This window comes from Podarcis tiliguerta (assembly GCF_965153285.1).
Source record: "Podarcis tiliguerta genome assembly, chromosome: 6".
Lineage (NCBI taxonomy): Eukaryota > Metazoa > Chordata > Lepidosauria > Squamata > Lacertidae > Podarcis > Podarcis tiliguerta.
Window position 1 is genome coordinate 45,933,218 of NC_139539.1, and position 23,054 is coordinate 45,956,271.

General features: G+C 45.4%; 2 protein-coding genes across 3 annotated transcripts in view; one reads left to right on the forward strand and one right to left on the reverse strand.

Moving 5' to 3' along the window:
- The first annotated feature begins 39 nt into the window (after positions 1 to 39).
- CLPS (colipase) lies at positions 40 to 4,794 on the forward strand. 2 transcript variants are annotated; one of them, XM_083445985.1, is made up of 4 exons: positions 40 to 530; positions 2,611 to 2,733; positions 3,794 to 3,916; positions 4,540 to 4,794. In XM_083445985.1, the coding sequence occupies exons 2-4, from the start codon at positions 2,650 to 2,652 to the stop codon at positions 4,684 to 4,686; spliced, it is 354 nt and encodes a 117-aa protein (XP_083302111.1). In that variant the 5' UTR covers positions 40 to 530; positions 2,611 to 2,649; the 3' UTR covers positions 4,687 to 4,794. The 2 variants fall into 2 exon arrangements, with proteins under 2 accessions (XP_083302111.1, XP_083302110.1); XM_083445984.1 differs by lacking the exon at positions 40 to 530 and adding an exon at positions 1,548 to 1,632.
- A 1,961-nt stretch (positions 4,795 to 6,755) lies between these two features.
- LOC310679897 (armadillo repeat-containing protein 12-like) overlaps positions 6,756 to 23,054 on the reverse strand; it is a 50,502-nt gene continuing 34,203 nt past the window's right edge. Inside the window, exons 2-7 of the mRNA XM_083445826.1 lie at positions 17,940 to 20,179; positions 16,275 to 16,432; positions 14,676 to 14,810; positions 11,211 to 11,384; positions 9,568 to 9,639; positions 6,756 to 7,549 (exon numbers count right to left, since the gene is read on the reverse strand). Coding sequence (XP_083301952.1) covers positions 6,908 to 7,549; positions 9,568 to 9,639; positions 11,211 to 11,384; positions 14,676 to 14,810; positions 16,275 to 16,432; positions 17,940 to 18,081 — 1,323 coding nt within the window. The 5' untranslated portion in view covers positions 18,082 to 20,179 and the 3' untranslated portion in view covers positions 6,756 to 6,907. The remainder of the gene's footprint in view (positions 7,550 to 9,567; positions 9,640 to 11,210; positions 11,385 to 14,675; positions 14,811 to 16,274; positions 16,433 to 17,939; positions 20,180 to 23,054) is intronic.

The following is a 23,054-nucleotide window of genomic DNA, read 5'->3' on the forward strand; positions in this document are numbered from 1 at the left end:
CTGTTGCTTCCCCCGGTTCTCTCTTCCGCGCTGTGCTTCAGCACCACGGACAGCGGCCGGCAGAGAAAGCCAAGGGGAGAGAAGGGAATGGAAGGCGAGTAGAGTGAGGGGGAAGGAGGCAGGCTGCAACAGCTGCGCACAGCACGAATATACACTAAATTGGACGAGGCGGGGATACAATCCGATCCGGGTGTAGGACGGGGACGAAAGGCAATTTTGAACATCTGTTTATGCCTTTGGCATCCAAGTGGGGACAGTAGTTTTCCAGGCTTTCATCAGCCACGTCCTCCAGGACTAACTGAAGCTTAGTAGGGTTTTATCAATGAATTGTTCATTATTTTCATGATTGACCCATTATAATTCTGACTCCCTCAGAGACCAAGTGCTCATACCTGATGTAATGCAAAAGAATGCTAGCTGCTCTCTATTCGCTATATAAAATATATTCATTGCAGCAGCCCCTGAATCACAACACTTCATATTCTGTGGTTTGAGGAGGTGTTCTGCAAGGATGGAGACAACTTTCCAAGGTACCTACATTTTTGCGTTTTTCAAGGTCTTTGGAATATTCAAGGGAAATGTAGCTTGACGCTTATGGTTAAAATATGTTTTTATGAAAAAAAATCACAGCATTAGTTTAGCTTCTAATGCACTTTGTGTGTTAGACAGCTAAAGCTCCAGAATGCTCTCATTCTGCCATCTAGGTGAGTTTGTTTTCAGCAACTTTGCAGTGGCATGGATAATACAACTGTGGGTTGAGCAAGGAACAGGGTGAAGCAACCATAAAACCATATCTTCATTCCATGTCATACCATGCCATTCCAAGGTTTGGAAGGGCTAGAAGCAAAGCAGAAAATGCCACCCCCTCACCACTGAGCACCCACAGCACTCCCATCCACCTGCTCCTCCTCCATTGCACGCCTGCAGCCAGGCACCCACCTACGCACCAGCTGCCATCTGTTGTTGGCAGGGAGGGTTAAGCACACAGAAGAGGGGGGAAGGTCAGCAAGTACAGGCCATGCTTCATGGAGGCTGGGTCTGCCACCCCTCCCATCTTTCCAGAGCCTGCCACCCCAAGGCAACTGCCTCATCTCACCTCATGGATCGGCCAACCCTGGAAGTGACCCACAGTTTCATCCAGAACGATCCCACCCAAACTCATAACTATATATTATGTGTACCTGGTCCAATTCTCCCGCTCCTCCTCCCATGTGCCCCTGCACCTCCCCCAATCTGCTCTACAGAGTTGGGGGGAACCCAAAGCAGAGCTGGGGTGTGAGGTACAAGAGGCATACAGTCTACACTGAAACTTAATTAACTGCTGAGAGCATTCAAAAAATCATCTCCCTGAACACCTGAGCATGGCCTTGCAATCCAAAAAGTCCACACCTGTGCCCTGAGAAAGTTCCAGCAGACTGTACCTGTTACTGGACTCAAGGTGATTTCATATCTCAGGCTGTCTGGGAAAGAGCAAGCCTTTCACACCTGCCTGCTGTTCCTTGGCAGTCCTGCTAGATATTCAAGAAGACAAAAGGGCCATGAAAGGAGTAACACTGAGCAATAAGCTTTTCTGTTGTTTTTACCCAGTGGCAAGTTATCCTTTCCTCTGGCAGTATAAGCCTTCCATGAAAGGTAAGAAGGGAGGACCTGCCCTGCCAGATTCATGCCTGGTGCGATTATATCTGATATATCCAAACATCTGCACACGTGCTCCAGTTTTTTCTGAGAGTGTAAACATGCAGGAATAGGCAGCTGTCCCATACAGTGATCAAAGCTACAACCTTGGCATTATCAGCACAATGTTCTAACCTAATGGTTTTCAACCAGTGTGTCATGGTACCCTGGGGTGTCTTGAATGATGGTCAGGAGTGCCATGGGCAACACTGGCCCCTGGCCCTCTTTCCTTCCCTCCTCTGATGCCCTCTCGCATCTATGCTTCCCAAAGGCTTACACAGCTGTTTATTGCAGCAGCCATGGCTACAAGCTCCTCAGGCGAATGATGCCTCTGGCAGGGGGTGCTGTTGCTGGAGTAAGTAAGCAAGTGGGAAAGGGAGCCCAGCCAGCCACCAGCCCTTACTGTTGGGAATGGAGAGACAAGTTCCAGGCCCCTGAGGGGCAGTGTGAGGAGGCACCTCTCTTTGGGGTGAGGCGGGGGGGGGGGGGGGAGAGAGAGAGCTCAGAGACCAGGGGCAGCAGCAACAGCTGCCTAGAGCACTCCCAAGGAGAGGTGGCTGAGGGAACATTCCACAATGGAGGGAGTTCAAAAAAGGGCGAGGGGCTGCCAGCACCGCAGGCAAGGGGTGACATAACTGGGCTCCTGAGCCCCACAGGGGTGCTGCAGAAAGAATGTAGTTGGTCAAGGGAGCCATGGATTCAAAAAGGTTGAAAACATCTGTTCTAACCAACAGAGCTATCGAGGCTGACTGCACATGATACTCTCCTGTGGCCTTGGGTGATTTTGACTGGCTTGTTTGTTTTTTTCTTTATTTTTAACCCAGACAGCATTTTTCCATTACATGTACTCATATCTTTTGCAAGAAGGCACCCATGTGACTTTGAGGGTAGGCTTTATAAGTCTGAAACATGCCACGTTCTGGATTCTTGTCCTAGGTGCACCAGATCAAACCTTTGGCTTACTGCTAAGAAGCAATGAAGAGCCCTTGGGTTTTGTTGCTGCTGACACTTGCCTTGGCAGAGGCCTTTTCTAGCCAAAGAGGACTCATCATGAATCTGGTAAGAGGTTACTGGGTACTCTTGCTGTACCCTTTCCAGAAGCATCCCTGATGCGAGGGATTTGCCAAGTTGTCTGGCTCTTGGGATTCTCTCTAGTATTGAAATTGCTACCCAGTCATGTAATAGGGAAAGACTTTTACAGGGAGTTCTTCAGACACTTTGTTTGATTTATGCATATGATCCATTTCAGGATTCATTTCAGAAATGCTTTAGTTGCCCCAGTTCACTTTAGGAATAGGAGTATCAAACAAACACTTTGAGCATTAGGGTACTCTAGGATATCAGCATAAAAACCAGGGCACACAACGTACCATCCTGCCTATATGGGAAGTTTCTTTTGTGAGGTTGAGGGATGATGACAACACAGTATCTCTAGTGGCAGCTTGGAAAGGATATGAGTGCGGCAGAATCAACTTTATGTTACTTAAATATAAGGTCCATAAGATTCCATGAAATCCTCTATTCAGGGAATATAGACCTGTGAGAGCTGGGTTTGGCTTCCAGCTTTCGTATCACTCCCTTGGTTGGCTGGCTTTGTTCTCTGCTATGCTTTGGGAATGGATGGTGGTTCATCTGGCCTTCATCTTCATGCTAAAGATAAAAGATAAAGGACTCCTGGGAAGTTAAGTCCAGTTAAAGGCGCCTATGGGGTTGCGGCATTCATCTCGCTTTCAGGTCGAGGAAGCCGGCGTTTGTCCACAGACAGCTTTCTGGGTCATATGGCCAGCATGACTAAATCGCTTCTGGCACAACAGAACACTGTAACAAGTGCACGGAAATGCCATTTACCTTCTCACCACAGTGCACGGAAATGCCATTTACCTTCTCACCACAACAGTACCTATTTATCTACTTGCACTGGCATGCTTTCGAAGTGCTAGGTTGGCAGAAGCTGGGACAGAACAATGGGAGCTCACTCAGTCCTGGGGATTTGAACCGCCGACCTTCTGATTGGCAAGCCCAAGAGACTCAGTGGTTTAGACTACAGCACCACCTGTGTCCATCTTCATGGACATTTATCCTGTTGCTCACACCTTATCTAATCATGGTTACCTTATAGGAGAATGGAGAGCTATGTCTCAACAGTCTCCAATGCAAAAATGGATGCTGTCACAGAGGGAGTGGCCTAAGCCTGGCTCGTTGTGCAGACAAAGCAGCTGAGTTTCAGGAGTGCTCTCGGTGGGTAAGTGACATTTCCTATTCCTTAGGAGTGACTGGTGCTTCTTCTGGCCTTCATCTTCTTTGTTGGTGGCTTAAAGATGTCAGTGGAGATTCAGAAGAACGTCAGACAAGAAAGAAGAAAGCAGTGAAGAGAGGAATAGAGAGAAGTATTATGATCATAATGATGGGCTGGGAAGATTAAGCTAAGCAGCAGAACTAAGGATAGAGGGAATGAGTGTAAGTGAAGGATGAAGCAAAAGAAGAGAGCCGGGGAAGGTAATTACAACTGTGAACCTGAGAGATACTTAGGAAAGTGAAGGAGGATGTAATGGTATTGGATGAAGTAATGAATTTTGGAGATGGCGAGAAGCTGAAAAGATTTGTGGGAGAGAGTGAACATGAGAAGCAGCAGAATTGAATTAGATATTTTTTTTAAAGTCATCTAGAAGAACCCATCACTCACTTTAAAGCAGCCTCATATATGTGGCAAATATTCTGAAGTTGGTATCAAATACCGTGAAAAGTGAGGAATGCAGGATGATGTCCAAGCCTGGTCAGCTTAGCAGAATGGAGAAGACATTGTATACGTAGCTTTTCCTCTAGTCAAGTTGTGAATTCTGATCTACATCTTTGTATCTCTTGCAGCACCTTACTGGGATATACTACAGGTGTCCCTGTGAAAATGGATTAAGCTGTGAGGTTGACAGGACAATTATCGGGACTATCACCAACACCGACTATGGCATTTGTGAGGACCCAGCAAGAAAATTAAAAGTTGAGGGAAAACATTAAAGATGCACTTGCTCTCCTATTCTCCTCTGTGATTATTATTCCTCAATGTAATTCCTACCTCTGTACATATGTTGCAGTTTAATTGGCCACATGGTCCTTTCTGATGTCTCAGTGGAAGAAAGCAGCTGAGACATGGGCACAGCACTCTGCATAAGGAACTCGTCGGCAGAGTGAAGGAACATAGCGAGCAGGTGCATGGGCACTCAGAGAGCAGAAACCAACATTTACAATAGGAACACACACTCCTGTTCTCCTTCACACATCCATGCAGCAGTTATCATTGCCCAAAGTAATTCCAATGTCTGCACATATCTCACAAGTTTCTAAACCAATCCGCATACCACCACAATTTGTTTAAATGGAAAATACTTCCAAATATACCCCTCATCCAACCTGCTAAAAGCCCTTATCTAACACAGATCAGACATACTTTCTCAAAACATCCATATACATCAGTTCAGCACAGCATATGCATATCCATACTCTCAAACCTCTCACAAGAACCACACCATTCCGTTGAAAATAATTTTATTACTTAGTATACCCTTTAGATTGCATTCTTTGGTCTAGACCATGTACTCACTTTTAACCCAAATATGCATTTGATAGCCTATTTCTTAATCTTTTACCATATACTTGCATGGTGGTAATGCTCCTGTTGCAACCAGCCTTGTACCAGACCACAATCTACTAGCGTGTCCGATTTTGAGCATGAACCACACCGATTTAGAAGCAACAGCACTTCCAGCTACAAGCTTATTGGGGCCTATAAAGAAATTGTATTACACAGAGGGCCATCATTTAGCTGAACCAACATTAAATATTTTTGTGGCCAAGATTGTGTCTCACCTTTTATGTGGTGCACCTATCTGGGGCCACCATTGCAGGGAGGAACTTGATGTATTTCAAAATAAATTCCGGCATGTGATGTTGGCACTGCCACACAGTACAGCTGGAGCACTACTAAGGACTGAATCGGGTCTTCCCTCTATAAAGGCTTGTATACACAAATCCATGTTTTTGTACTGGGGGGAAATATCATTGCAGCCAGAACAACACATAACCCAAAGTTGTTTTTCAGATTTGCAGAAAAGGGAAGGCTGGCTAAAATCTTGTAGAGGTCTGATGCAGAGTTATTCAATCTCCCCAGCAGTAATACTGTCAGATGCTCCTGAGCACAAGATATGAGATATTGTGTTTGGCGAAAATGCAAAAAAGACCTTGAATATACAAAAAATTGTAAATCCGCCACTTGGTACAGTAAAATTAAGAGAGACCACAAAAGGGCTATGTATTTGCAAGAATTAACTCACGCCACCCCCACCCCCACCCCCCGTAAGACATGCTTTCACCCAGCTCAGTTTTCAGACAATGCCTACTGAATTTCTGGCTGGGAGATATACTAAAAATATGTAAAAGAGCGCCTTTGTATATGTGGATCATATATATTGAGGATCTAGTACATTATATTTTATATTGCCTATTGTATGATTCACCCAGAGCTAAGTTTATCTCCCCTCTTCAGATCGCCTTAGAAGGTCAACCAGATGATTTGAAAATTAAATGGTTGTTGGCAGAGGTTGATAACTTCATCAGCTATGGGCTGCACTATTTGCATTAGTGGCAAGAAAGTTAAGGGCAAACTTTCTGGATAGTGCAAGTGCCAAAATCCAGAGATGCTGACCAGAAGGAACATTGCTAAATTTTGAACATTGTAGATTTGTTCCGGTCTGGTGCATGCAATGTCTTTCATTGTGTAGTTGTGTGGTTTCTGCTCATACTGTATTGTGATGACCATTGGTTATAAACAATAAAAGCTACTGACCAACTACTGGTTTCTCAGTAACACACCAGATCTTTCTCTCCAGGTAACTTTCCCCATTATTTTGGCACGGTCTTAATGTTTCTAACCTAACTCTAGAGACACCCCTTCAGAGACCACCATGAGGGCAGGCTGGCAGACATTAGGATGGACCTGATTTTCTGAGCACTCTGACCTTGAACTGGAGCAGCAAAGTTCAGCAGACCATACATTGATGGTAATGAGCAAATGATCAGTACACTCCAGATTCAAATGCACATAGAAGCTTTGTTAGGTAGAAGGTAGGATCCTGAATGCTTACATGCCCAGACCTTTTCCTTACATAGGGAGAGACAAATGGTGATGTCATCTCTTCTCCAACTCTTTCATCATTTGCTCTTTCGTCTAGAAATGGGCTCTTTAAACACTGTTGTCACTCTCACCCGAATAGCAAGTTGGAGGAATATTGAAGCTGTTGACTCTTTGGTCCTGAATAATGTGGCTGCTGACGGTCTCAAGGGGGTAGAAGCTGTGGTCAGCTCTTGGAAGGGGATAGAAGCTGTGTCCAGTCTCATCAGTGCCTTGGAGAGTGTGGAAGCTACGCCCACTGTTGTCATGGGTGCTGTCAAAGGAGACGTTGGTGCCGGTGGGCTCAGAGGAGACGTTGTTGGGACCGAGAGTGTGGCTGCTCAGGTCAGAAGGGTTGGAGACTTGGCTAATCCTCGTTGATTCCAGGGGGTGGACACTGATGTTGGCCCCAAAGGGGAGGGCACTGACCACCTTGCTCTCTTCCCTGTTGAGCCGGAGGCTGAGGATGACCTTGCAGGCCTGAGCTTGTACCTCCTCCTCTGGGTGGATGATGAGAGCAAGCAGGCGGTCGGAGAGGCGGGAGTTGTTGCCAAAGATGGTTTCGTGGAGGGAGTTGTCGCTGTACTGCCACTGCATCGACTGGTACTGCGGGGAGAGGCGCCCTTCGCTGAGGCGCTCCACAAAGACTAACATCTCATAGAGCAGGTTCCCTGGCAGGGATGGTTGGAAGAGGCTCAGGAACTCAGCAGGTGTCTTGGGGGAGAAACACCACAAGTGGCTTTAGTCAATGTCTCATCTTCCTCCCCCTCATTCCTCCTCATCCCCATGATGATGATGATGATGATTTTATTATTTACACCCTGCCCATCTGGCTGTGTTGTGCAGCCACTCTGGGCAGCTTCCAACACATATAAAAACATAATAAAATGTAAAACATTATAAACTTCCCAATACAGGGCTGCCTTCAGATGTCTTCTAAAAGTCAGATAGTTGTTTATTTCCTTGACATCTGATGGGAGGGCATTCCACAGGGCAGATGCCACCACCGAGAAGGCCCTCTGCCTGGTTCCCTGCAACCTCACATCTCGCAGTGAGGGAACCTCCAGAAGCCCCTCGGAGATGGACCTCAGTGTCCAGGCTGAACGATGGGGGTGGAGATGCTCCTTCAGGTATACAGGGCCCTGATCCATGCATGTGGATCTGTGAATAAGTAGTTAATGGCAATAGTAACCCTCACTCTCAACCTCTGTCACTGGGGGCCTGTAGGAAATGGAGCAGCTGCAACCAGCAGGATGCCATTATTTCCTTTGTCCACCAAGAGGTTCTGATCTTTTTACATGCACCAGAACACAGAGTCCTGAGCATGGTGCAGCTCCCTACACTCCTGTGGCAACAGAGAAACTTTCGTGCCAGTGAGGGCAGGTGTGAGTGATGGTAAAAGAGTGAGCCAACCAGACTAAAAGCCTGAACTTGGTTCCAAGACTTCCTGGGTTTCTGCTCCAGAGTTGGACCCTAATTTAGGGGATGCGTGATCATATGGTCTACTCTACAGAGGACAAGCCTCTAGTTAAAGGGCTATCCCATTCAAGTGTAGTTTAAAGACAAAGAACCGTCCGATGGGAGAGCAGGAAGTTCCCTTGAATTGTTAGCACATGGAATGAGCACAGGTCACCAAGTTCAGTCTTCCCTGCTATGGTGACATGTATTGTGTTTCCATTTAAATTACTGTAACCATTTTAAAATTTGCACCTATACATATACATCAGTATTTGCCGAATTTATGCAAAACCTGTCATCTTGTTCTCTTTCATTGGTGATACGTTTCCTCCTTTTGGTTAATGCATAAGAGACCACTCTGCTGACAGAGCTGCCATCTGCTGTGTGCTGAGGCTGCATCCTTCAGTCACCTGGGCAGGCTAAATGAGCCTAGCTGGAGCTTCCAGGAACTCCTGCCATGTCCTGTTTCCTACTTAGGCCAGAGGAGCCATGCTTTCAGCTTTCCAGCACTTCTTAAACCTCTCAGCTAAGTCTCCCTATGAGAGGCTAAGGATTTAAAAGAAGAAGATGTGGCCTATTTCTCCACCATGGGAATTTGTGTATGTGCATGCTCAGCACATACATAAGAGTCCATGCAAAACTGAATAATGTCAAAGGGGTCTCATACGGCAGCCAGATTGTTTGGAGCATGCAAAAGGTCTGGTGTCCATAGCGCCTGTCTCACATGGGCCCCGCCCACTGTACAAGGAATAAATAATCCTGTTCTGAGAAAATGAATTACCTAATGCCTATTAGAAGATTGGCATTTCTAATATCAATATGCAACAATGAAAGGGTGTGGCTGCATCCAGGCAGAGCAGAAATTGGGTGGGCTAGGGTGTTCGCCTTCAAAGGATGTGATTCTGGCTCCTGTTCAGATGCTGGCTCTTGTACAATGGAATGCAAAGTGGCTTCAAATGAGCCAGCATTGATTCCCTAGTTGCAGTCCCTGGGCAACATGTATTCTCATGCCTATGTCTGAATGAATTCCTATAACTAGAGCAGCTATCCCAGGGCTTTTTTTCAGCCAGAACTCTCCAGATCTTAGTTCTGGAGCCTCTCAGGTGGGCACCACTGCCATTCTAAGAGAACAAAAGAGGTGTTCATGGTGCATTCCGGTGCCTTTTTCTAGAAAAAAACACTGACCTTTCCCAACCTCTGTCCTTCTGATATTCTTTATCCCCCACCCCAATACAAAACTTTCTCATGCTGGCAGGCACAAGGGCAGTCCTTACCCGACAATTCATGATGTCGTACAGTAGGTCTTCTTTCTGGGCCAGCGTGCTAAGAAGCTTGAGAACCTGCACCTGAGCAAACAAGTGAGAATGTCAGGGTGTGCAGACACGGGTGGGTACTAGACCCCCTTTGCAAGCAAAGTAATAATTATAATAAAAAATATTAATGCTTTCCAGTTGGGTGGTGGGGTTGGGGGCAAACTGCAACAAAGAGATTAGCCATGCTGAGCAAGGAAGATGACATTTGCTCCTTTCAGCTACAGGGAGCAACCTTCTAGGCTACATCATGCTCTTCAACAGATTTGGGTTTCTGAGCAAGAATAAAAATTGAGGCTGTAAGTTCAGAGTTGAGAATAGTTTGATCTTTCCCTCCTTGGATGAACAGGTAGCATGGACCTACTAGAGGACTCGGGTAACACAAACCCTAGAGAGAGCATACTGGAATATTTCAGACAAAAATATGAATTTGCAAAGTTACTTTATAGACTGAACCAGACCACTGGTTTATCCAGTGCTTTCTACTTGAGCTGGCAACTGCTCTCCAAAGCCACACTGATAATTTGATCAAAGGTCAGGGTATAGATCCTGTTTCTCACTCTACTTCTGCTGTTCAGGCTGTGAGTGCCATCAATTATGTAGCAAATAAAGCATCATTCAGGAACAAGAGGGAGGTATCAGCAGTCTTGGGTGTGTGTGGCAGAAGTCCCCATAGTTTGCAGAAATACAAAAATAATATACAGAAAAACATCCTGAGGGGAGGGGCCCACGAAACTCCCACTGGGGACTGAACATACTCAATGGCCATAGAACAAACAGGCTGCCTGTGGGTGAGGGGAACCAGAGTGCAGGGAGAATGAAATGAAATGTAGTGACTGGAACTCCAAGTGTGATGGCCTGGGAATCTGATTCAGAAGCTGAACCTGAGGAGTCCCAGCCTGCATAGGAGTCCCCGCCTCCAGGGCAGGGCCTTGAATCTGAAGGGCCTGCATCTGTGCCGGATCCTCAGGAGCAGACACCAGATGTATCCACTCTGGCTCCGGAGGTGATTGAGGACCCATTGCCTTCAGGTGCGCCTCTCCCAGCCCTGTCAGGGGAAGATGAAGCTCAGGGCAGAGGCTCAGGGCAGAGAGGCAGAGGGAACTAAGTTCTCCCAGGAGGGGTGCTCGCCTTAAGGCCAGGAGAGGCGGGTCACCTGTGGGCCGGGACCGCCCCTGGCCTCAGAGGAAATAAAGGACAGTCAGCCCAGTCCCAGGTTGCAGGAGCAACGTCATTGGAAACCTGTTTCTGCCAGCACCCAGACCTGTTCTTCCGGAGTTCCCGACCATGCCCAGCTTCTTGCTTTGGACCCCGCTTCGCCCTTGGTGGACAGTCTCCAGACCCTCGACCCAGGATCAGACTCTGACCACACCTCTCGGTAACACCCCCCCCCCCCCGGTCCAGCACACCAAGCAGGAGCACTCTAGGCTGCAACATTTTGTTGCAGACCCCACATGTAATAAATAAAAAGTTCATTTAGCAAAAAGGTGAAATATTAGTCACCAGCGTTTCCTTCTAGAAACTACTAGAGCTGTACTACTTCCCAACTCCAGGCTAACGCTGTACCTGAGGAGGAAGAGAAGGTACCTGCCTGTGGTTTTTTGTACCTTGGCCATAGTGTTTGCCATGAGAAGGATTTCCAGGAAGTTCGGCAGCATCCCTCTCAGGAGAGTGTGGGTGTTGTCTGGAATATTCAACCCGTTCAGCAGCCTCAACCCAGCAACCTGAAGGGTGGGGTCCCAGGAGCCAGTCACCAGCTCAACAATCTTGGGAACGTACTCCTGCATCAGAAAAAAGACAAGCATTTTATTTTAAAGACTCACACTCTGCCCTTCAGCAGTATTGCAGGCAGTTAGGCCCCCACCCCACAGATGGCAACGAGTGCTTCAAAAGGTGATAAGTCTTTGCCGCAGCATTTCAGGCCTCCGGCTCGTTCTGTTGAGAGGGCTGCTAGAGGCACCACCGCCTCCTAGCAATCCAGGGTGAAGTGTAAATAGTCCTTTTATGGCTATGATGAATATCATATCAGGGTATCATCCAGACCAGACCTCACCCCCTGTACCTGTTTTTCAGCTTCTGCTCAGAATTGTGGGAAAGAGCAAAGAGTGACTGAGAATACCCACAGCATGTATTTGCTTTCGCCACTGATTATCATAGAATCACAGTTGGATGGGATCCTGAGAGTCATCTAGCAGCCCAACCCCCTGCAATGCAGGAATATGCAGCTGCCTCTTACCAGGATCGAACCTGCCACCTTGGCATTATCAGCATCACGCTCTAACCAACTGAATCATCGGTCATCACAGCTCGTCCTATATTTTTAGTATTTGAGGTCACGGGGTGTTGCCTTCTGGGAGGTGTGAGCCTCAAGAGCTCCTCACTTCTTGATTATCAGGCTGGTACATGTTGCACATTTCGGTGCAAATGTTGTAGGTACTGGCAGAGATGCTTTGTGAGTCTTGGGGGGGGGGATTGGATTAAATAAAATTAATTATGTATTTTTATGCATTTATTTACTTTTGTTTTATTTTGAGTACATTTCTATTCCCCCTTTCCTCTGAGGAGCCATAGGTTCTCCCCTTTCAGTTTATCCTCACAACAGCCCTGCGAGGTTGGTTAAGCTGAGAGATAGGGTCTGGCCCAAGGTCACCCAGTGAGCTTCCCGGCTGAGTGGGGATTACCAGGTCCCAAGCAACCTATGTATGACTACCCGGAAGTAAGGTCCACTGAATTTAGGGGGCTTACTCCCAAGTTAGTGCGTCTAGCATTGCAGCTTTAGTTTCCAGTCATTATGGTCTACCACAGTTAATGTTTCACTCCACCTGCTTTCATTCCCTTCCTTCCTCATGCTCTGCCAGCCTAGCCCTTGTGAAATGTTTCACATTCGGCAAGAAATTAAACACTACAGGCAGAACGGATTATGTAAAGGAAGTCAAAATGCTCCAAATCCCTATAATTTGTTTTGAACAAAGCCTTTGGCTTCCCCTGGCCCAGAATTCGGGTTTCAATTCTGGCTGCAGCTGAGGACAACCTCAGACCCTTGCAAGGACTCTGCCCATTCAAAATGAAATTTTAAAATGTGAATGAAAACAAGGACAAAACACAAAGCGGTGTCTTATGTTCCGTGGGTAAGGTGTCCTCTGGTGGTGACGGGTGGAATCGCTCTTTTTTAAGTGCCCTTGTAGTTCTAACATGCACGGGACAAAAACGGTGCTCCGTTGGGGCTCAGGATGCCAAACATTGGTGAGACTAATCCAGTTTTGATTCACTAAAAATCATGGGTGGGATTTAGCTAAGTTTTACTCAGGGTAGACCCACTGATATGAGCATGACAAAGTCCGTTCATTTCAACAGGTTTATTCTAAGTAAAAACTAAATTGCATACCAGCCAATCATTGGGTTCACGGAAGCAGAAAAAGAGCACGGTTGTTTGTGCAGCCTAACATCATGGCAGCTGCTACAATCCAAAGTTCCATGCAAACATAGGGACAGAGGCGGATTAGGGGAGCACAACCTGCAGGAGGCGCTGCAACAATGACGAACAATGGGTGGGTGCCAAATTTTGGTGTTGCACAAGGCACCACTGAGATTGTAAAGCCCAAAGTCCACCACTGATAGGGAATGCAAGAAAGCTGCTTTATACTGAGCCAGACCCACTGGCCCATCTAGCTCAATACTGTCTACACTGATTGGCAACAGCTCTCCAGTGTTTCAGACAGGGAGTGTCTTCCAGTCTGACTTTGGGTCCCCAGGGATTGAACCGGGGACCTTCTGCCTGCAAGGTGGGTGCTCTGTTGGGTTTTTCCCCCATTGGGGACTGAGGCAGAATTGACTAATTTCATGTACTTCCTGCGGCAACTCCAAATGAAACATGATAAGGGAGAGTTTGGATCCATGAACAGGAACCCTCTTTTTTTATGTAAAAAGCAGCTGTGGAGGGTATTAAGATTTTGATTGGGGCTGCAGTGCTGGGGGTGGAGTGTTTAACCCTTTCCCTGTGCCGTTATCCTAATGTATAAGTCCCTTCCCTGCAAAGGCAAAGCTATTTTGCCATTGGAGGAAGTGGCAGCCACCAACTTAATTGCCTTTAGAAGAGCATTGGACCAATCTGCAAAGGATAAGGTTATCAATGGCTAGTAGCCGTGAGAGCTAGGCACTGTCTCCACGTTGGGAGGCAGTAATGCTTCTGAATACCAGCTGCTGGAAACCAACAAAGGGGAGAGTTCTTGTGCTCAGGTCCTGCTTGAGGGTTTGCCACAGGCATCTGGTCGGCCACTGTGAGAACAGGATGCTGGACCAGATGGGTCAGTTTCCTGAGCCAGCAGGACGATTCTTATATTCCTATGTTTCTGCCTTACAGAGGCAGGGCACTGAACCTTCTTGCTCCCAGTCTTTGTTTATTTTATTTCTTATAGGTAAAGGTAAAGGGATCCCTGACCACTAGGTCCAGTCATGGCCGACTCTGGGGTTGCGGTGCTCATCTCGCTTTATTGGCCGAGGGAGCCGGCATACAGCTTCTGGGTCATGTGGCCAGCATGACTAAGCCGCTTCTGGCGAACCAGAGCAGCGCATGGAAACACCGTTTACCTTCCCGCCGGAGTGGTACCTATTTATCTACTTGCACTTTGATGTGCTTTCAAACTGCTAAGTTGGCAGGAGCAGGGACCAAGTAACGGGAGCTCACCCCGTCGCGGGGATTCGAACCATCGACCTTCTGATCGGCAAGTCCTAGGCTCTGTGGCTTAACCCACAGAGCCACCCGTGTCCTTTTCTTATAGGTATTTCCCTTAAAAATCTGAAAGGCAGCTTACAAAAAGAATTTTAAAACAATAAAATAAAAATAGGCAAAACATATGAACATTGGACATAAAATCAGCAGCAGAAATAAACAGACCAAATTAATATTAAAAGTATGCTGAGGAAGAAAGGCATATGGAGGGCATGACAGTTGAGAAAACCTTAAAAGCTGTTTTCCTGCATTGTTAATAGATGAAGCCTTCCAGAAATGATCTAGGGTAAGAACTTCAGACACACTAGAGGGTTTTTTTTACACAGTTTCCTTAAGTGGTTACCTGGATTTTGATTTTGAACCTCCAGACGACAGTGAAAGCTTTGAGGGCATGCAGTGCCTCCGTTTTGACGGCTTTGTCTCCGTCATCCAGGAATAATGCCACCAATCTAATGTCATCATTGGTGCAAGCATTTGCCTACAAAGCAAGAAGCGGATTATCAGATGGGAATATGCCTGAATTGAGGCCACCTGAATTAGAGTGCTCCGTGCATTTCATGTTCACACAACACCTTGTTACCAAGATGCTGAACCTGACGGTTCAGTCTAGGTGGTGGTGTAACTGGCAAGAGATGTGATGAATTTTCATCAGCAATTAACCCTGGGCTAGATTTCACAATGGGATTTCAGATATTGTGGCACTTATGGCTTAACCCAAATGTTTACCAGCCCAGCCCACTTTCTGAAACAACCTATGATCTCTTAAGATTCAAAATGGAAGGAACAGCTATTCCACTGGGACATGGAATTTAAACATGGGCAGAAACCTCTGACTAGCAACACCAATGCATTGGCAAGCACAAATTTGAACCTAGACAGGGAGAAATGCCAGTGGGGAGGGCAATTTGAAGCAGGTCAGTGGCAGGGGAAGAAAGGGGTTAACTGCTCCCCCCTCAGTTGCTATTATCTACTCCTGGAGTGTCATTGGAGCTACAATATGCACATTGGTGCTTAGCATGTAACTTTCCTAGAGAAAGGTAGAAGGAACAAGTGGTCACTGCAAAGGAATCTTATGTGCTCAGAAGTTATACTCTGGTTTCCCATTGGTCCCAGGAATATTCCTATTTTGCTGTGGGTAGTTATTCCCTATGTACCCGGAGTTAAACATGTATTAAGGGGACAATGTGCCTTTTGGGGCCAGCATTATGTTTTGGAGAATCTCATCCAGTTTTGATTCATTAAAAATAATGCGCTGAAGGTGTACTGAAGCAGAAACAGGGTGTTGTGGGTTTTTTTTAAATGCACCCAATCAGCTGCCCAGTTTGTGTTCCACACATGCACAGAGCTCCTCTTGCTGGCCAAGGGTTCCATAGGCATAGTGGGCTCAATAGTGTTCCATAGTCCACAATGGGGAAGCTGCATTTGCTCTTGCAAGGCTCAAGCTACCTTGCTGTTGATTTTTTTAAAACAAACAAACAAAAACCACAGAATTAATATTAGCTAATATTAGGGGTGGGACCTTGTCAAATGGTGAGCCCTGTCAGCCTACCTGCAGGCTTTCTGAATCTACAAAGCCATGCTGGACCAAATAGGATTTCCATAGCAGAACAAGCATCAAACAATCGGGGGGATTAACTCTAAAATACCTCCCCAACCAGAGACTGATACTCTCAAGTAGGGCCAGTTCAGCTATAGATTCCCAGCCTTCACAATCTGTGTCTTGTATGCAGCTTTCAGCTTCTGTTAAAACTCCCGCCTAGTATTTCTCAGTGCAAGGCGGCACCTTAAATCCACACCAGTGAGAATGTTTGGCTTGAAAGATACTGGGGACGAAGCCACATTGATCACTAGAGGAATATGGTAATGCTGAACAGGAGCCAACTGCACTAATCAGGCTTGATATTGCTTGTTGCATCTGTGCCCTGCAACTTTTGACTTTCACCTCTGATTCCTTCAGATAGATACACTGAGTGATGGTATGAAGCGTTGTCCTCTTGGAGTTGTCATCTAGGTTTGGGCTGAGAGACAGCAGGAGTCTCCTGAGCTCTCCAGGAACATTTGCTCTTGCAGATGGAGCTGGATAATACTCAACGGCTAGATCTAGAAGCAATAATCCAGAGGTGAATTAGGACAATTTACGGACATTTTTGATCCAGAACTTCCTGCATTTCTGCATCAGTGCAACAGAAGTGACAGGAAGCTTCTGTGGACATTTCAATACCTCATAAAGCATGGCTGGGGAACCTGTGGCCCTCCAGATGTCGTTAGACTGCAAACTCCATCATCCCCAACCATTGTTATAAAAATTTGATAAATCACCACCGTCATCATCACTCCCAACCATTAGCCATTCTGGCTGGAGTTGCTAGGAGTTGGGAGTCCAACAACATCTCAAGGGGCATTGGATTATCCAGTTGGCATGGGGGTTCCCTGTGCTGATACCACCAGTCCCTCCTGCAATCTGCATAGAGCAGGCTGATTCACAAGGCTCATGTGTGATGCCTCAAGCAGCTGTTCTGAAGAAACCTAGATGTGTATTGGTGCCAGAGTTACTTTCTGTTTGTAACTTGGAGAAACACTTCATGAATCTGAAGTAGTGGACTGCAGTGCATTGAAACCTATGCCATGGTAGATTTATTAGTTTGAGGGGCCACATATTTTTTTTCTACCCCCTTCTGCAGCACACTAACATGATTACCTGTCAGGAAATAGAGTTACAGAAAGACAAAAATGTGCCATCATTAATCGCACAACAACTGGAGTGAAGAGTCAACGATGAATGAAATATATGATTAGTTCCTGCACAATGACGTGTTGGGACTTCAGTACCTTCTGTATTTACCTGCCCAAACCCAAACTCTAAGGTAGTCTACAAACCTCCTTCTCTGTGTGCCCTTTCAATCTGAAGTTTGGAGGGGGGCCACTAGAGGAAGTGTCCCCAGACACTAGAATGCTCTCCCTGGGGCCTAGAATATGTTCTCCCTAGGGAAGCATGCCTGGTGCCCACATTGCTGTCTCTTTGGTGCCTGGCTAACATTTTCCTCTCCCAGACCTGGGTTTATAACATTTAGTTCTGAGCTCCAGCTATCCAATTGGTGGTTCTAATGTAGTGATGGTTTTTTAGTTAGGTGTTGTATATCGTATTTTACTGTGCTGAATACTTTTTTTTTTTACACTGGGGATTCAGCTATACAGCTGCAAATAAAGCATTTTAAATGTGTTGCAAAGCGCAATATACAATTGTGACACTAGATGGCGACAGTGAGCTATGCCAAATTCAATTTATTTTTCAAAACCTTTTTAAAAAAAGCATTTTAACAGCTTTTTTTTAAATGTGTGTGTAGATTCCACCTGGATCCCTCTTAAACTTATTGCTGTTTTATTTTAGTATGGTTTTATCATTATGTTTTATTCTCTCTTTATTTTATCTGCATGGCACATAGATAATTTGTTTTATTAGGTATCTCATAAACAGAATGAATGTTCTGGATGGATGGATGGATGATGTGCTATATGGCCATGACCCTTCTGGAACAACAACAAACAACAACAACAAACATGTGGCGTGAGAATGCGTCATCATATCCCTATATCCCATTTGACTCACTGGCAAAATTCATTTGATCCGGGTTGTAGGGGGGACTTCTGAACATTGATAGGAGAGTCTTGGACACCAGATAGATGGCTGTAGCTCCTGTAGCTGCAGTTAACACATTTTTTTTAGTTACCAGATCGTAGTATTTCTTCATCCTGCCTTGAGCTTACTAGGGAATTCTGGCCACCAGCAACCCACCAACACAACCACCTATGGAAATACTTGACTGCTCATTACATGGTTTGTGATGTCACCTGAGTCCACCATAACAACTGTGGCACATCATCATCACAGGATATGAGAGGTAAGACTTCTGAGTCCTCCCTCCCCACTTGCTGATGTTATCAAAGCATTGTGAGAAGTTGACAGACTACTTCTCAATGTAATCTCAAACAGTAAAATACAGGAAGGGATTATAGTTCTGTGGAAGAGCAAGTGCTTTGCATGCCAAAATTCCCCAATTTAATCCCTGGTATTTCATCTTAGAAGAATCAGCTACTACAAAGAACTTGGTGCCTTCCAGCTGTTATTGGATTATAACTCCCATCATCCCTAACCATTGGCCATGTTGGCTAGAGCTGATGGGAGCTGGAATCCAACCACATCTGGAAGGCCACAGGTTCCCCATCCCTGAGGTGGGAAGTCAAAGACTTCTGCTTGAGACCCTGGAGGGCAACTGCCAGTCAGAACAGATAACAGTGAGCTACAGAGACAAACACATTGACTTGGTTCCAGGCAACTTCCTAATACGGGTCCTAATTTAAGGGGGGGGCACCTCTTTTTTATACTCTGAAAAGGCAACAGAGATGCCTGGAAAGTGCACATCTGTTTCATCGGACCTTCTTAGGTTCATCCATCTATCTCCTTCTAACAACATAACTACCTAGAGCAGAGGTCAGCCTGGGGGCCACATTTCCTCATATGCAACTTTCTGGAGGCCACACGCTAGAGAATATGCTTGAACTTGCCATGCTTTCCCAGAAATGAAATATGCACTGCATCAAAAATACAGTTTGTGCAGAACAATCCTAAGCAAACTTACTCAGTCGGGTGGCCACTTATATATTGCCAGCGAGAGAAGAAATGCATCTCCTCAAAAAGGACAAAGAGATGGTCCAGATTTGCAAATTTAGAAAGAATTAATAATATTTAAATAAAAATAGAATGCACCTCACCAAGACCGTGACTAGGTGAGCTATGGGCTTGCTCAGTCACCTCAGTGGGCAACTTCAAGGCCTCTGCTTTCCCTTCTCATGGTTCCTGATCTGTAAACCAGACTTGACCTCAACAGAGGACTATCCTCTGCAATCTAGGATTCACAGCCAGCCTATTGCTTGGAAGCAATTTTACAGGCATTGGGAGTGCTTGGGTCAGGGATCTTGGAGGTGGAAGGAGGCATCAGCCTTGCTCCTGGGACGCCTTGAAGAACCTCTGGAAGGCCCCAGAAGAGGGCAGCAAAACCCTTGAGATGGCCCGGGGCTCCCCAGAGACCAAACTGAAGAATGTAACACTTCTATATGCTGTATCCTGGTGAGTCAGAAAGGAGATGTTGAGGGTGAAGAATGTTACTCAGGTTCCAAACTCGTCTTGCTTCCTTTCTTCTTTATTCAAGTATTCTCTAGACATTTCTCTGCACAGTGAGTGTTACTTTTGTTTTGCTGGAGGCTGTAGCATTCCCCTTGCATTCACTGTGGGAAGCCAAGTGCGCAGGGGTTGTGCAGTCTGCACTGGATTTAGGGTCATTCTTCACAGCTCCGCAGATGTGCAGTGGACTAGCATGGTTTGAAACCTTGGTACATACAAGGATCAGCTGCAAATGTATTCAGGACTTCTGTTCCTAAGAGAAACCCCACACTGATAAGGCAACTCTCCACCTACTGCCTCTTCAGCAGGCTGTGGCAAAGGCTCCAGGCTCCCACTCACAAGATCTTCTTTTGTTCCCTTTCCACCTCAAATACCCATCCCTGTAGCTTTTCTTCTACCTTTCTGACTTTGAAAAACTATGCCATCGAGTCAATTGGAGCAGAGCAACTGCCCATCTAACCTCACATCTGCTACTGGCAATGGGCAGGAAAGGATGAGAAATTACTGCTCACACGTTAAAACCACTTCCTTTTTGTTATTTTAGATCCGCTGTTTATTTCACGAGTTGCCCCTCTGGTTGGCAAGCTCTGAACCTCAAAGCTCAAAAGGAAGTAGAAAGCAACAACCCCAAGACCACGGCAGTGGGGCAGGTGGTGGTGGAAAGTCTCCTATGAGAACGGAAACACAGAACTTAGAACAGAATGGAATAAAAGAGTAGATTGATTTATTCATTTAACAAAAGGTCTATACCTCTTGATTGCCAGAAAACCTCTAAGTGGTTTAAGAGAATATAAAATAAAACCTTCAAGTTCTCGATTAAAATATGGGTATTTTAAAACATTCAAAGATAATTAAAATCAACGGTTGCTAAAAAGTGATAAAACACAGGTAACTTTAACATGTCTTGATATGCTTGCCTAAACAACAATGTTTTAAGCAGGTGCTTAAATAAGACAGCAAAGGTGTCTGCCTGATGTCAATAGGCAGTGAGTTCCAAAGTTTAGGTGATGCCCGCCCCCCCAAAAAAATGATTTCTGGGAAGTGTGGAATGAATATTATGTGGCACCTATAACATGTTCAGTTCTGCATATTGAAGCAGTCAAGTGGGAATATATGGGGTAACACAATCTGCCAAAATAAAATAGAATGATTTGCTCTCTTTCTTATGTTCAGCACAAAAAGTAGTTTTTCTCATTCTGGAATAGTTCATGCTTGTCCTCATCATGCTGCTGTCAATCTAGACTGATTAGATCCTGCTGTCCACAAGGGTGGCTGTGGTTGTTTGATAAATGTTTGAAAACTTTCCCCTTGATTAGGTCATCCACACCTTTTCCTCCCTGTACATGCCCCAGGTGAATGGAGAAGGGAGCGGTGATTACGATCCTGGTATATGCCCACCCTCAGCATCCTTGGGCAGGTGTAGATACATCTCCGATTGCCAGAATTGCCTACATCTGTTTTCAAATGGGCACAGTGCAGAGTAATGCCAAATCAATCTACAATGAGTTTTTATATTTGGAATGAAACCAGATTCTCAAGAAGTACTTTTCAGGGGCAAAAAGAAGAAGGAGAAGATCTAGATGGTGTGCAGATTTACACAGGAAAAAACCAAGCCTCCACTGATTCTAGAACAAGATGTCATGGATGAAAAAATAAGGAAGGGGAAGAGTGGAGCAGCTAGCATCTTGGACAGCGGCATTTCGCACTGCACCATTTTGTTGCAGATCTCATTTACAGAATAGTCATGTCATTCTCAAGTTATGTTGTGCACTTAGCTTCCAAGGTTTTCCCAGAAACTGTTCTTGGCAATGAAATAGACATGTATCTAACCATTTACAAATTATATTTGCTGACATTGCAAGACTCATTTTCTAAGATGCAGGCCTTCTGACCTGACTGAAAGCTTGGGAACCACACTTTGAGACTATCAGCAGGAAAGACCCACATATTTTGAAGCTTTCTCAGAAGCAGACTCATTTAATCCCCCCCCCCCACTTTTGCTCAATGTTTTTAGAATGGCCTTGCCAAAACACTCCTGTGATGGAAACTATTTACTTGGGAAGCCATCCTCAAAAGCTGTAGGAAATCTGACAGTCCACACACAGGGGCTCCCACTTCCTCCCAGGCCAAAGTGTTTTCCACACCATGTGAAGTGGACCTCAAGAGCAACTGCACATATGCACAAGACCTTGGCCATGATTACCTGCTTTGCAGGGAATTGTGTTGGAGCTAAGGAGAAGAGTGATTCAGACCATGCCAACAAACACAACTCTGTGACCTCTGCAACTGGACCCTTCCTGACCCCAAACATCTTACTGGGGATAAAAATAGCATCTGCCCATAAAATTCTGCTTGCATGTAGCCAAATCCACACATTAGATGCTTTTTCTATTTTAATGTACCGGTCATCGTGTTACCATTGCAGACCTTCACGTAAAATGATAGCCTTCCTTATTGTTCTCTGCCATGCCTTGAAATCTGTTGTAACCTTTGATCAAAGGTTGTCTAGTGGCAGAATGATATGCATTCTTTCATTTCTACCCCTTTATTTATGCCTCCATTGCTAAGGTTCTTGTCAGGTGTTTGTGTGTTTGTATGTTAGGGAGACCACACTGGTTTGCATATGCTAATTTATAGGTACAGCTGCAAATTTAGAAATAATTACTGTAATTCAAGTAAAAATACCATACATCTCACCATAGATGGGAAGACTGTGGCCGGGTGACCTGGATGTTGCCTGCTGTTCAGTCTGCCGCGGGGGAGCTATCTGTGGATGAACAACTTCAAAGCCCTGTTCTCCCTTCCTATGGGTCTTTTCTCTAAACTGAACTTGGGCAGGCCTTTCAACAGAGGATGACCGGGACCCTTAACATAGGAGTCCTGCCCTCTCTACAGCAGGGTGCACAGACAGTCTAGCACAGTGCTTTCAACCTTCTTAGGCTCATGAGCACATAAGGAGTTTTCGTTCTTCCTTTTTTCTCCCCTTCAATTTTATTCTTTCATATACTATACAAATACAGAATACATGACACATAATATTAAAGAGAAAAGAAAAACTGAAGGAAAGGAAAAACAATAATAAAAGTGCATATATAATTACAATGCATATTTTCCATTCTCATTTTATACTAAATCTCAGTGTAATTTGTTCAGAGATTATAAATAGATTACAGTACACCTAATTAATGGATTTACATTTTCCTACACTGTTTTTGAGTGAGTGCTATGAGTATCATCCCCTCTGGTCACAACTGTCCCCTAACGTAGACAGACAGAAGCATACATGCAGACACATTTTGCTTCTCCAAGGGACTTGTGTTAAAGTCAGTTACAGTAGAATTGATCTGAGTCTTGAAAAGCACATAGAGCTGAAAGAGGAAGTTGGAAAGAGTGTCCCTTTTCAAACTTCCACCTTCAGCTCTCTCAACTTTTGAAAGGGCATAAAGGTTGCCACCTTCACCACCTACAGGCCAGTCTGTGTGGGAGCTCAGAGGTTTCATGGGCATGAGAGGAAAACCTCAAGGTGCCCCTGAACTCACAGGT

Excerpts from the sequence above, each read along its gene's own strand:
- CLPS (XM_083445985.1), top strand. The coding sequence starts at position 2,650 with ATGAAGAGCCCTTGGGTTTTGTTGCTGCTGACACTTGCCTTGGCAGAG. Across the intron at positions 2,734-3,793 it reads GAGGACTCATCATGAATCTG|GAGAATGGAGAGCTATGTCT; the intron begins GTAAGAGGTTAC and ends GTTACCTTATAG. Across the intron at positions 3,917-4,539 it reads TTCAGGAGTGCTCTCGGTGG|CACCTTACTGGGATATACTA; the intron begins GTAAGTGACATT and ends TATCTCTTGCAG.